General features: G+C 39.9%; 1 protein-coding gene across 9 annotated transcripts in view; it reads left to right on the forward strand.

The window, feature by feature from the left end:
- CDC27 (cell division cycle 27) overlaps positions 1-9,964 on the forward strand; it is a 33,088-nt gene extending 23,124 nt beyond the window's left edge. For 5 of the 9 annotated variants that reach the window (XM_074891888.1, XM_074891885.1, XM_074891890.1 and 2 more), the window contains 6 exons: positions 334-542; positions 1,217-1,334; positions 2,429-2,557; positions 4,302-4,376; positions 6,121-6,301; positions 8,574-9,964. In XM_074891888.1, the coding sequence (XP_074747989.1) occupies positions 334-542; positions 1,217-1,334; positions 2,429-2,557; positions 4,302-4,376; positions 6,121-6,301; positions 8,574-8,656 (795 nt within the window). In that variant the 3' untranslated portion in view covers positions 8,657-9,964. Of the gene's footprint in view, positions 1-333; positions 543-1,216; positions 1,335-2,428; positions 2,558-4,301; positions 4,377-6,120; positions 6,302-8,573 lie in introns of those variants that run through there. The other 4 variants (XM_074891894.1, XM_074891893.1, XM_074891886.1 and 1 more) reach the window with 3 other exon arrangements.
- Positions 9,965-12,198: the final 2,234 nt, after the last annotated feature.

Below are 12,198 nucleotides of genomic sequence, written 5' to 3' on the forward strand. Positions count from 1 at the left end.
GTCTCCCCCTTCATTACTCTTAAATATCTAAGATGTTTTATTTCTAGCATTTTCAACAGATTCAAAAGCTTTAGTCATTAGTCATCAAAGTCTCTAATTGGCCCAAACGTATTGGGTGTCCTTAGATTCTCGATTTCTGTATTTCAGGTGTATTTAGGCCTGTCTGCCTCTCATGAATGAGACTTAACTGTTGTTTTATTGCTATTATTTTTTAATCTAGGAGGAAGTTTATATATAATTAATGTAAATCAGTATGGAAAAATCTGTTCAGCTCAAACTTAGTCACTCTGAGTTGTAAAAAGCGTGCTAACTTTGCAATGTTGTTTTTACTAGGCATGGTGTGCTGCAGGAAACTGTTTCAGCTTGCAACGAGAGCATGACATCGCAATCAAGTTCTTCCAGAGAGCCATTCAAGTTGATCCAAACTATGCTTATGCCTACACCCTGTTAGGGCATGAATTTGTGTTAACAGAAGAACTAGACAAAGCATTAGCTTGTTTTAGAAATGCAATCAGAGTCAACCCGAGACACTATAATGCATGGTAAGTTTATTGCTTCACCCCCTCCTACTGCACGTGATACAGAATTCCTTTTGGAGAAATCTCTTCTGGATACTGCCACTGCTGTCATTTCCCTACCACTCTTCTCTCTAAGAAAAGAGCAAAACTGTTTCTGCAGAAGACGTGGACCTCATCTCTTTGTGGAAGCAATTGCTTCCACAAGGAGGGCAAAAAATTGGAGCTTTTTTGGTTTCCACAGATCTTGGCTGCTTTACCCTAGCTGTTTTGTTCTTCTGTGCAGCACCCTCATGCACCTAGTTGATTGTTCTTCAACTGCAGTTGGAGAGCTGAGAGTTACATCCCTTTATACCTTAGGATACAGTCAGTTTCTTACAGCTTTTTCTGTGAAAAAAATAGATAAAATGGTAAAAGTTAGATCTGCTAGTGTAAGTCACTTATTCTTGAGAAACTTTTGTATGCTTTGTGCTTCGTAGTTGTCTAGCCAGTCTTCCTGTGTATCAGCTGTTAATTCTTCAAACTACCCAACTGACCAAAAAAAAACCAAGGTAGTTTTAGACATAGCTTTTTCACACAAGAAATCATTTCCCACACTGGATGGGGTTGGCAAGTCCATTTCTGCCAGGTCATATTCACTGACAAAGACTAGTTTGATTAGAATACAGTCTCACTTAACAGAATTGTTTTTCTGCTTGCAGGTATGGGTTGGGGATGATTTATTACAAACAGGAAAAATTCAGTCTAGCAGAAATGCATTTCCAGAAAGCACTTGATATCAATCCTCAGAGCTCAGTCTTACTGTGTCACATTGGAGTAGTAAGTAGATTGCACTTAACTCTATCCTTGTGTTTTAATCTGCTTCTGTGCTTTTGTTTGCAGTAGAAAAGTAATTCTGAATGTTTTTAGCAAAAAAGCCCAACAAGTTCAGAGTACCTGTTGGAGGATCTTGAGTGCCATATAAATGAATTACCACAGCATTAATGTGTCAGAAAAGAAACCCTCCTCTCTCTCCAAACTACTTTTAGCCAGTAATGAAATTATACTATCAGGTCATGTTTGTGAGTCAACCAAAGGTCATGTTTGTGAGTCAACCAAAATAGTAGTGATATGAAAATCAAGACTGTGTGCGAGTATTCATGTGAACAGAGTATTCATAGGGGGTTTTTTATACTTAAGAAATTAAGTGGCTTTTAACTGCTATTGTATGGGTTTGGACCAGCACTTCCAGTTCTGTAAAATGCTGAGGCACCCGTCTCGCCTTTCAGAGCGCAGTATGTTTGTCCTGGCTGTATGTTCTCAATGCCCTTGTTCCTTCCAGTCACATCTACAAGTGATAACTTACTTCTTAGGGCGCTTTGTGACAAGTGAAGTTTAAGTAGCTGCCTGTTGCTTAAGCCACTATCCATTCTATTCAATTTATGGGACTGTTTGAAAAGTTGATCACATATCCATCTGCTACTGCAGCCCTTAGAAAGCAGGAGCCTCACTCCAGCGAGCAGTTGGGGAGCAGTTCTCGGATATCTGTGGTGGTGACTCAAGGCTGTATGTGTGGTGGATGGTTACCTGCTGGCATTCATTTGCCTTCTATGTGACAGCAGAGATGTGTCAAATTCTGCAGGGGTAGTGGCTGCTTCTCACTTAGATACAGCAAAAGACCTTGAGTTCACTCCTGGCCAAAGGTTAAACGATTTCTGTAAGCCATTGGGTGGGGAGGATGTTTTGAGGTGGAGGCGAGGCGAGGTGAAGCTTTCTTCCTGTAAGAAAGCTTGTTAAGACTTGGTCTAGAATTGAACACATTTATTTTTTTTAAAGGAATAGATTGTAAGTAAATGTAGTCAAATGGATTTGTCCTTGCCTGATAGATAAGCTGTTATTTTCCCTTTTCAATTTGTTCTCTCTTTCTGTAACAGGTCCAGCATGCACTGAAAAAATCTGAAAAGGCTTTGGATACTTTAAACAAAGCTATTAACATTGACCCCAAGAACCCGCTATGCAAATTCCATAGAGCTTCTGTATTATTTGCAAATGAAAAATACAAGGTAAGATTTGGTACACGTAGACAACCTGAAGTTATTTTTAAACTTCTGTAGCTAGGAATGGGGATGCACTGGAAGCTAAATGTTTACAGATTAACACTGGGTAGCATCGGGGTTTGCAGGAAGAGCCTGGGACGTTGGCCTGTCCTGTAGAGGCTAAGGTGAAGCATTTGCTTTGTCAGGTGCCACCTTCACCAAGGGAACTATGTTAAATTTTTTGATTGTTACAAAATCTGGGGCCAACAGTTGATGCCTTTTTAGTTATTATTTTAGTCTGACCCTGGAAAAAGAAAGGAAAGAAGAGGAAATTATTGCAGCTGTCACTAACATGTGACTGTCTTATCATGACTTTATACTAAATTACTAAAAAAGGCTCAGCAAACTGCTCCAAAACCAATTACAGCAATAAGAACCACTGATTTCAAAGGCTGTTATTGAGTGAAAAATAAGAAGCCTGATCCCCTGCTGACCTGTCCCTGTTTAGGATGAGTGAAGATCTTCCCACAGTCTGTCTTTCCAGTGACTGTTGTCCTCTGGCCTGTTTGTTTTGGCCGCAGAAGACAAGCTGCAGTCTGATTTTTGAAACCTTGCTTCAGAAGTGTGTGTGCACGTGTAAAGGGAAAACTTTTACTTAGAACTTTAAAAAAAAAAAATTCATGAACCAATTCAATATAAAATGTATTAAGGACCTAATGAAGTGCCCGTTCACGGGTTGTTTTTAAAATTTAAAAGCAGAGGATAAATAGAAGAGGAAAGAAAAAAATCTATTAGTCTACTATCTTACTGCCCCTGTGTTAATGAAGGAACTTGTTGACCATGGTGAAGTGATATTTTAGGAAACAAAACATTTAGACCCTTTTTTCTTTATCAGGCTGAGTCTTGTAAGACTAAAGTCACGCTGTCCACATAAACTACATAAAACTTAATGAAATGTGGTTTTTAGCACCAGTAGTAAGAGAATTTTGATAGCGTGATAAATTTGGCTAGTGTTAGGTAAATAAATGTAGGTTTATACTTCCATTTATGTAGCGAGCCCTAACTTGAAATTGTCTTCACATGAATAAGTTTTAGAGGGTTGAATGGAACTTTGTATAACTAAAACCAACATTTATTTCTAACTTCAGACTAAATATTTTTAGGTAGGATTTCTTAATAATGCCAGGTTACTGTCACAGAATAAATTGCTCCAGTGTCAACAATTAGTTTAAAAGTAGAAGTTTCACTAAATATTTTGGACTTCAGATGCCTGATATAAACACAGTTATTTGTAAAAGTCCACAGATACATATCTAAAACCAGAGCCTTTCAAAAGCATAGGCTTGAGAACAGTACATCCAGCACAAAATAAATCAACATCTCACTTTTTCAGAAGCTCAGTATACTAAAGGAAGTGCCCACTGTAAATACACTGCCAGATTCTTGCCTTCTACCCTGTTATGCCTTATAAAATGCCCCTGTGGCCCCCAATATCAGACATGTGTTGTAGGAGACCAAAGCCCGATAAATTTGCTCTATTTCTGTAATAATGGGGCTATTATATGCTACAATCTTTAAATTAAAAACTAACGTAAAAGGAATTTTAGATGCTTCTGAGATTGTACTATTGCTTTTGATGGAATATACTGTATGTAAATGCCAGGATATTATTTTTTTTCCACATTAGTGCGAAGTCACAGTTTAGTGATGTCATAACTGGTTGCAGACTGCTAGCTTCTACTTACAAAGCTCTTTTTTCTTCCTTTTTCAGTCTGCTTTACAAGAACTTGAAGAACTGAAACAGATTGTTCCCAAAGAGTCTCTTGTTTACTTTTTAATAGGAAAGGTAGGTAAAACTTAACTGTGATCATAAGTTCTTTGGTTTCCTTTGTTGCAGAAATGTATGCCTAATGAGAAAATTCGATGCCTGTCACTAAGCTGCTTCCATTTGGAGCAGTATTCTAAAAATTCCCAAAGCTTTAAAGAAGGCTTACTGCTCACAGTATTTAAATGCAAAAGACTATTGGAGCCTTCAGCTCTCTTTAAAACAAACTAAGAAGAAAATAACCAAGCCGGTGTTGTTATTTGCCTGCTTTGATTTCACCGCTGTCCACTTAAAAGATAATTAATTTTAAAAAGCAATAAATTGATCATGGTAAAGATACTTCACTGAAAGATGCACACAGCCATGTATCTTTCCCTGAAAACGAAACTCTTAGCAATGATGTGATCAGTGGAAATCCTTAAAATTCTGAGGGATAGTCCATCCATCAGTCAGCAGTGTTGGTTATTTGTGTGTGTAGCTGTTAAAATGTTGAATCACATTCTAATGCATTCTGTCAGAAATGCTCAGTAAGGAGTAATTCTACTACTAAGTCTCCATCAATAGCCACAATGTCCTTGTCAGCTGACAGTCTCCCCAAAAGAATTGTAGAAGATTCTCAGTTTGAAAGTAAGAAGAGTCTTTAAAGGGGTAGGCTAGCACAGGAAGAGATATTACTAGTTTGTCAGCTGTGTTTACATTCCAACCTTCTTTGTGTTTAATGGCAGAGAAAAGTAATCTGGAAATAGAAATCCTCCTTTCTCACCATCTTCTCTGCTAATATGCTTTAAGTTCTGCAACTTTCTTCCTCTGTGGGATGTCAACTAGGAAGCAACAAGACAAACTTATTTCTAGCACAGTACTGGATAACTCTTAATCAGCAAGATTTTTTTTTTTTAAACTGGAGAGGGGTAAAAGGATTTGTGCTGAAATTTCTTGACTGGTATTTGTCCAGGAGTAGCTGGATCTCTAAACTGACCTTAGAGCTGCTGTGTCTTGACAAACTTAAGTACTTTCACTGTTTAAATGCTTAACACACAAATTACTCGCTCCTCTGTCCTTAATGATAAGGAGAGCTTCAGTGCAAGTTACAGTGACAAGGTAAAATACGGGCTGGATTCTGCAGTGCAGTGTGTTCTTGGTTCAGTTTAACAGGAGGAGGTGTCACTTAATGTCCCATTGTTTACCTGCCAGTGACTGTTAAAATGCCACTTGAGGATGTAAGAATGGCCGTGCTGAGTCAGCAAAAATCTATCTAACCTGTATGTATCCTGCCTTTGCTAGTCCTCAGTAAGAGAGCTGTAGGGAAGAGTGTAAGATTAATGAGTACACATGGTGATACTTCCCCAGGCTGTTCTCTGGGCCTCTGACATGAGAAATCTGAGATTTTGGACTTTTCCTGAGCCACAAGGAGATTTGGGGTTACAGTGACTCAAGAAATTGCAAGAGTGGTGAGGGGGTACAACAAGCAAAAAATGTACACCCTGCTGCAGCGTTCCAAAGCTTAAATCTGTATCTGAAGATCCACCTCCTTATGGTTTTGAATCTGTCAGCTGCTAGTTTAATTTAAGGTTTTTGGAATCTTAAATAGAAACACTTGCTCGCTCTTTCTACACATACTTGCTGTTTCCCTTGGACTCGTATAAGAAATCTTTATCTCCCCTCTGTTGCTTTTCATAAAATAGCAGTTAACTGTGGCTTGGTATGTTTGTCCAAACCTTCAAGTAGCAACTTCATGTAAATGTAGTCTTTTATGCCTTTATTTTAGGTTTATAAAAAGCTGGGTCAAACACATTTGGCCCTAATGAATTTCTCATGGGCAATGGACTTAGATCCCAAAGGAGCCAATAACCAGATTAAAGAGGCCATTGATAAACGTTACCTTCCAGATGATGAGGAACCAATAACTCAAGAAGAGCAAATCAGCGAATGTTACCCTTATGAATCAGGTTTGTATTTCCCACCCTTTGTCATTCAAGGATGTATTTCCACTTAGGTGGTAGGAAGAATCCCAGGTTTAACAAGTGAAACGCTGCTCAACCCCACTGCTTGGCAAGTAAGAACTTCAGAGGTTCTTCACTCAGAAGAATTCATTCACGCTTCCTACATTAAGCATGAAATAAAGGATTGTGACATTTCTTTAGAATCTGTAGATGGAGTAGGACAGAGATACTGTAAATTCATACAAGTCATGGTTGGCTAATAGTATCCTAGGAGAGCAAGATGTTCCCAGAGCTGCAGATCTTCACTTGTAGAAGCATCAAATCATTTCAAGGTAACTGAATGGCAACTGAAACTGTCTGTAGAGGCTTTGTCAGAAGTTAAACAGAGTGGATGTTGGGTAAAAATATCTGGTCTGCTAAACATAAAAGGTAGTTTTGATAAGTCATGAAAGCAGTTTCATTTGAATGGAGAAAATAAAACACTTCTGTTACACTACTTGGGAATAATCCACGAAAAGGAATGACCTGGGTTTCTGTTCTCCCTAACTTTTTAACATGACCTTAAATTCCATGAAGCATGGATAATCATAAATATTGACCTCTTTGATGCAGACTGAAATAGTGATAGAAAATAAATAGTAATAAGCAATATAATTCTTTTCTCCAAAGAAGAAAATATAGCAGGTTTTGGATTCTTATTTATACATGTGCTGTGTTCAGCAATTCTGAATCTTCAGCTGAAAAAGTTGTCATGTTTTCCTATAGTAGATCATGAAGATTTTCATGGATTCTGTATACAGTGTGCTTTTTAATACTGAAAACTTACCCTGCATTGGGCTTCCTGAAGTGTCAAGGTTGCTTCTCTCCCTGCTGTTGTCGTTGGGCCAACTTAGAGCGCTGGTGGCTGAGTGTGGTTCTGACCAGAAGATGGAGACAGAGTACTTGAACTGCTGATCAGCACCTAAGCAGTACAAAAAAAAAAAATCCAAACCCCACACCTCAAGAACAAAAAAAACCCAACCAAAACCCAACAAAAAACCCAACCACGAAACCCACAAAAAACCCCAACCAAATAAAAAAAACCCCAACCCCAAAAAGAAAAAAAAAAAAAAAACAGCACTTTAATCTGTCTAGTAAACATAACCAAAATAAAACAGTGTTGGGCTGTGTGTAAGCAATTCCATTTCCTTGGCTGTGCAGATAAATTGTAGGAGAGTTTCACAGTCTCAGCTGAGTAACTCTTGTAGGGTACATGAGACAAGCTGAAGAATTAAGGTAGTACTGGGGGCTGCGGGAATTAGCTTTAGTATATCAGCTACTGTAAGCCATTTTGTGCATTAAACTGCCAAACATGGGACTGGCTGTGTCCATTGTGCAGAAACCTGTAAAGTCTTTTAAAGTGATAAAAGGCATCTGTGTTTCTACCCACGAAACAACTTGGGTATGTGGGAATTTACAATTAATATGATAACTATATGAGGGAAAGCAGACTCAAGTTGCATTCCTGTGTGTGAAGAACCACCATCATTAGATATTTACCTTTGTTCTAATTTTAACAAGTATAGAAGTTAAATATTTAAGGGTAGCCCCTTGGTATGTGCACATTTATCTCGAGTGCTGTGCACGAGATGCTCTCTTTGTTCAAACAGCAGTAGGAACCTCGTTTTCTTGGAAGCTCTAGGCTGGCCATCATCAGAATAATTCTGCAGCATCAGAAATGTCTGTGTGCACGTACTCACAGCAGTTCTCTTACCACATATCGTATGTAGTATTCTTTGTCAGGGAAGCAGGGAGCGAGCAGAGGCTGCCTAACACTACTAATTGAATGTTACTTGGTTGTAAATTGAGTGGTCACAGTGCACTGATGCAGTGGGTAACTGACGTGAGCATGTCAGGCAGCTGGTGGGTTTTGAAGGTGTGGGAAGGTTAAATTGCTCCTAAGGCAATTTTGGAACCCTCCATACCAATCCCTACCTAACTAGGTGTCAGAGATGTCACATTTTTAACAGGGGATGGCTAAGGCAGCATGTTTTGTACTTTGTGTTATGTACTCTCTGTTAATTCCTTTCTAAATGCATTTATTTACACTTCATTAAGCTGGCAGGGATCAGTGTATTAGAAGGAAAAAGGGAAAAGCCATATGGTTTTACAGCATTTTGAGGGGAAGCCCAAACCCATTGCTGCTGTGCTTTTGATGTGCTGGAGTTGATTGTGGGGAATCTTTGTAGTGAAGCAGCCCGGTAGTGTTTGACTACTCCGTGTTTCTTTTTCTTTCAAGTTGGCACAGACGAATCCCAAGAGAGCAGCATGACGGATGCAGATGACACACAGCTCCACGCAGTTGAAAGTGATGAATTTTAACCTCCAAAAGCCAGTATCTGAGCTCAAGTGTGTGACTGGTACTGTTGTGTTCTCCCCTTCCTTTGCATCCTGGGTCTTCACATCACTGAGCCAGCATTGTCATTACTCTCCACTGACACCATGAGTACACCACTCAGACTTAAACTGTACACCGAGTTAATGGCAGTGCAATATTCAGCTGCTACTGAGTCTGACTAGTTGGCTCTTACACATTTATGAAAGTGACTGAGGAGGAAATGCTATTTTTGGACTCCCCTTTGCTGGAATAATATCATGGAAGAAAGACTTGTGGTTTGCTGTAACGAAGCCAGTAGATGTGGGGATAGTACTAATGAAGCAGTGTCTTGTTCTTTTTCCAGAAATGTGTCTTAGTTTGGTTCTTTCTTGGTAAGCAGAGTGCTGAACCTCATTTCCAAGTTCTTCAAGGACAGTGTTGACAAATGCAGGCTGTTAAAGACTTTTGCATATATTGTAGTGTAACTTAAATGCCAGGGAATGTAAATGACCTTAAAGCTGCAGTGTCTCCAGTGAACAAACACAATGCACATGCTCAGGACTAGGAGTGTGTCAGACCACGTAAAATATCCAGTGTCCCTACTTAGAGTGCAAACTTGCAGGAGTGGAAATGTAGCAGGAGAATCACATTGCAGAATCAAAGCTTTCGTGAAATGCTTTCATGTTCTAACCAAGAATTAATTTATTCACCTAGTTTCTGAAAGGTCAGTGTTTACTTTGTACTTCAAAGAAACAAGTCAGCAACACCTTGCTTCATTTTTCATATACCCCTTGACTTGTTCTTCCCCTTCTAAGAATAAAAATGAATAAAGGGCAAAATCAAGAGAGAAACGTAGATAGAACTGTAATGTGAAAACATCAAGCCCTTAATCTAGAGTGACTGCGTGTTTCTGAGCAGGTAGACTGGGAAGACTGTGGAAGCCTTAATACAATCAGAACCTTAGTGAAATACATCAAATAATTGTCTAAGATTAGTATCATTTTTAAAACTGTTTTGTAAAGTGTGGTCCAAGCAGGATGCAAAAATGTGCAATTATCTGTCTTTTTTTTTTTTTATGCTGTTCTTTAAGATCCTCACTCTAGGAATACTTTCCTCTTCTACAGAGTCTGCTTCTGTGAGAAGAAACCTATGACACGTTTATGAGTCCAAAATGATCTTTCTCTGTAGCATTCTGCAAGCAACAACTGATGCCCTTTATGCAGTGATGATAAAGAAAGTGTATGATATAAGCAGTTTTAAAGAGCAATTTATGCATAATAAATTGGGAATGATATAAATTTCATAGCAACATATTTTTGTGGTCAGTCTTCATGTTCTTTTTTTTAACGTATTGTCTTTTAGGGGTCTTTTTGTTACCTCTGGAACTTCGTGTCTTCTGTCACAGCTCCTCTCTGGTCATGAGCCACACGGGCACCTTTATCATTTGAAAAATAATCCTCAAGTGCTGAGCAAAAATATAATTCTTCAGGCTTGGGTTGGTTTTTTTTTGAAGTAGAAGGATAAGCAGTGAAAAATAGGCTTAAACTCCTGTAATAAGGAATTTCTAAAATCTGAGGCATGGTAATATATTAAAGGAGCTTTGACCCTCTGCCATGTACTTCTGACCAGCTTGTGTCTGGAAGGTTGATGAATTGACTGGAAAATCATGACATGTTTCAGCTGCCTTGAGTGTACCGAGTCCTGCACTGCGCTTTGTGGTGATCGATATTCTGGGGCAATTCCCTTTCTGCGTGAGTCCTCCCCGAGGAAGACACGGGGCTCAGATTTCCCGAAAGCTGATCTGCATCTCCCGTCAAGCTCCCGCGCGCTGCTCGTGTTACCGTGTCCGTCCCGCCGTGGTTTTCCCGTGTGGACGCAGCTTCCCGGCGCATCCCTCGCAAGGAGTTTGAGCAGCACTGCAGCATAAGGTCTGGAGGCAGGCAGCACTTGTGTGAAAGCCACCAATTAAGGTGTTAATTGGCTTCCTTTTGGTTCCCAACGTACTTTCTAAGCAAAAAGCAGGAGTAAGCAGGTGCTACTCAAGACTTTTTCCATTAAAAAAATGCTGTTTAAATTGGAACTAGAGCTCTAGGAATTTAAGTGGCTTTTTCTCTTTTATTTTGTTCTCTAAAAATTGGGAACACTTGTAATAAAATTTTCACCACCCTAGAAAGAGCTCTTAATTCAGCTGGGATGTGACAAGGGTATTCCTGCTACCTGGAAGATTTAATACATAAAACTGTCCATTGTTTTATATGTACATCATGCTTCAAAAAGATTTTTCTTTTTTTCCCCAAGAATCTCAAGTAACGTTTAGACCACGCTATTTTACCTTCTGCATAGATACACAAAATTAGTATTTGATCAATAAAATTTTGCTCTCTTTGAAGAGGGGCAGGGAGAAGGACGGTGAGCATGAAGGCACTCTGGCAGCCAGGTTAGAGCAAGTGCGTTCACTGAAAGGAATTAGGGAACTGTCATTTTCTTACAACAAAACTATGGAGAAATGCAAAGTGTGGGTGTGGTGTGTACTATTTGCATTGAAACAATGTAATTTGTCTTTTTCCTTTTTTTTTTTTGTTTTTTGCTTTTCCTGACTTTTTATTTCAAAAATTGTACAGTCTTGGGGGGGGGGGAAAAAAAGTCTTTTCTGTTAATATATTTGCGATTCATTAAAGGATGTGGAAAATCCAAATAAACTACTTTTAAAAGCAGGTTTATCCCCAGGTCCTTTGGGTCAGTGTTGGGACTCGCCCTTCAGGAGGTGGGCGAGTGCAGCGGAGCTGGAGAGAGCAGTAAGGCCACCCTTGGGGCGTGGGGGGCTGGTTTCTGTCCTGCAGTAGCTGGTGATGCTGGTGCTGCCTGTGACTCTGCCGCAGGCTTCCAGCGAAGCCGAGCTGCGCCTGTGTCCTCCCGGCTCGATTCCGGGTGAGGTGGGGGGTGCTACACCTGCTCTTAGGGGCACGCAGTGACGTTTCCAACAGCGTTTCTGTTCATCGTCAGCTGACATCCTGCAGCTCGACGGGAGGCTCGATAAACTCTCAGGTACGGAGCAGATTTTTTTTTTTTTTTTTTTTAATTTGTTATTCTGCCTTCCATAGCTGCTCATAACGTTGATCGTGGCTGCGGCTGTTGTCGGCTCAGCAGAGAAATGATTACAGACTTTTCTCTACTTTCAGACCTGGAGGAAAAGCTTGCCAGGAAGGCTGAGGCTCGTGGCTGTGTAGGAATTCCTCTTGCTGCGTAGACAGTATCTTGGATTAAAGCTTCTGGTGCTCATTTTTGTCCACTACGTTAGCATAATCCAGTAATTTTTCTGAGCTAAATTTGACTGTAAAAGTGACACTGAACTTAACCCTTTACTACACCTAGTTGCCTCCCATCCCCCCCTTTTTTTCCCCCCCCCCCATGTTTAATCCCGGACTTTGATTGTGTGTACAACTGCAGTCCCACAGTTAAATTCTCTGCTCTGTAGCCGACTTCCCACCCTGCCTTACGCACGGCAGCCAGAGCAGAGTTATTCTTCCTGTGTCTCGGTTGCAGTTTC

This window comes from Strix uralensis, chromosome 22, assembly GCF_047716275.1.
Source record: "Strix uralensis isolate ZFMK-TIS-50842 chromosome 22, bStrUra1, whole genome shotgun sequence".
In the NCBI taxonomy this organism is placed as follows: Eukaryota; Metazoa; Chordata; class Aves; order Strigiformes; family Strigidae; genus Strix; species Strix uralensis.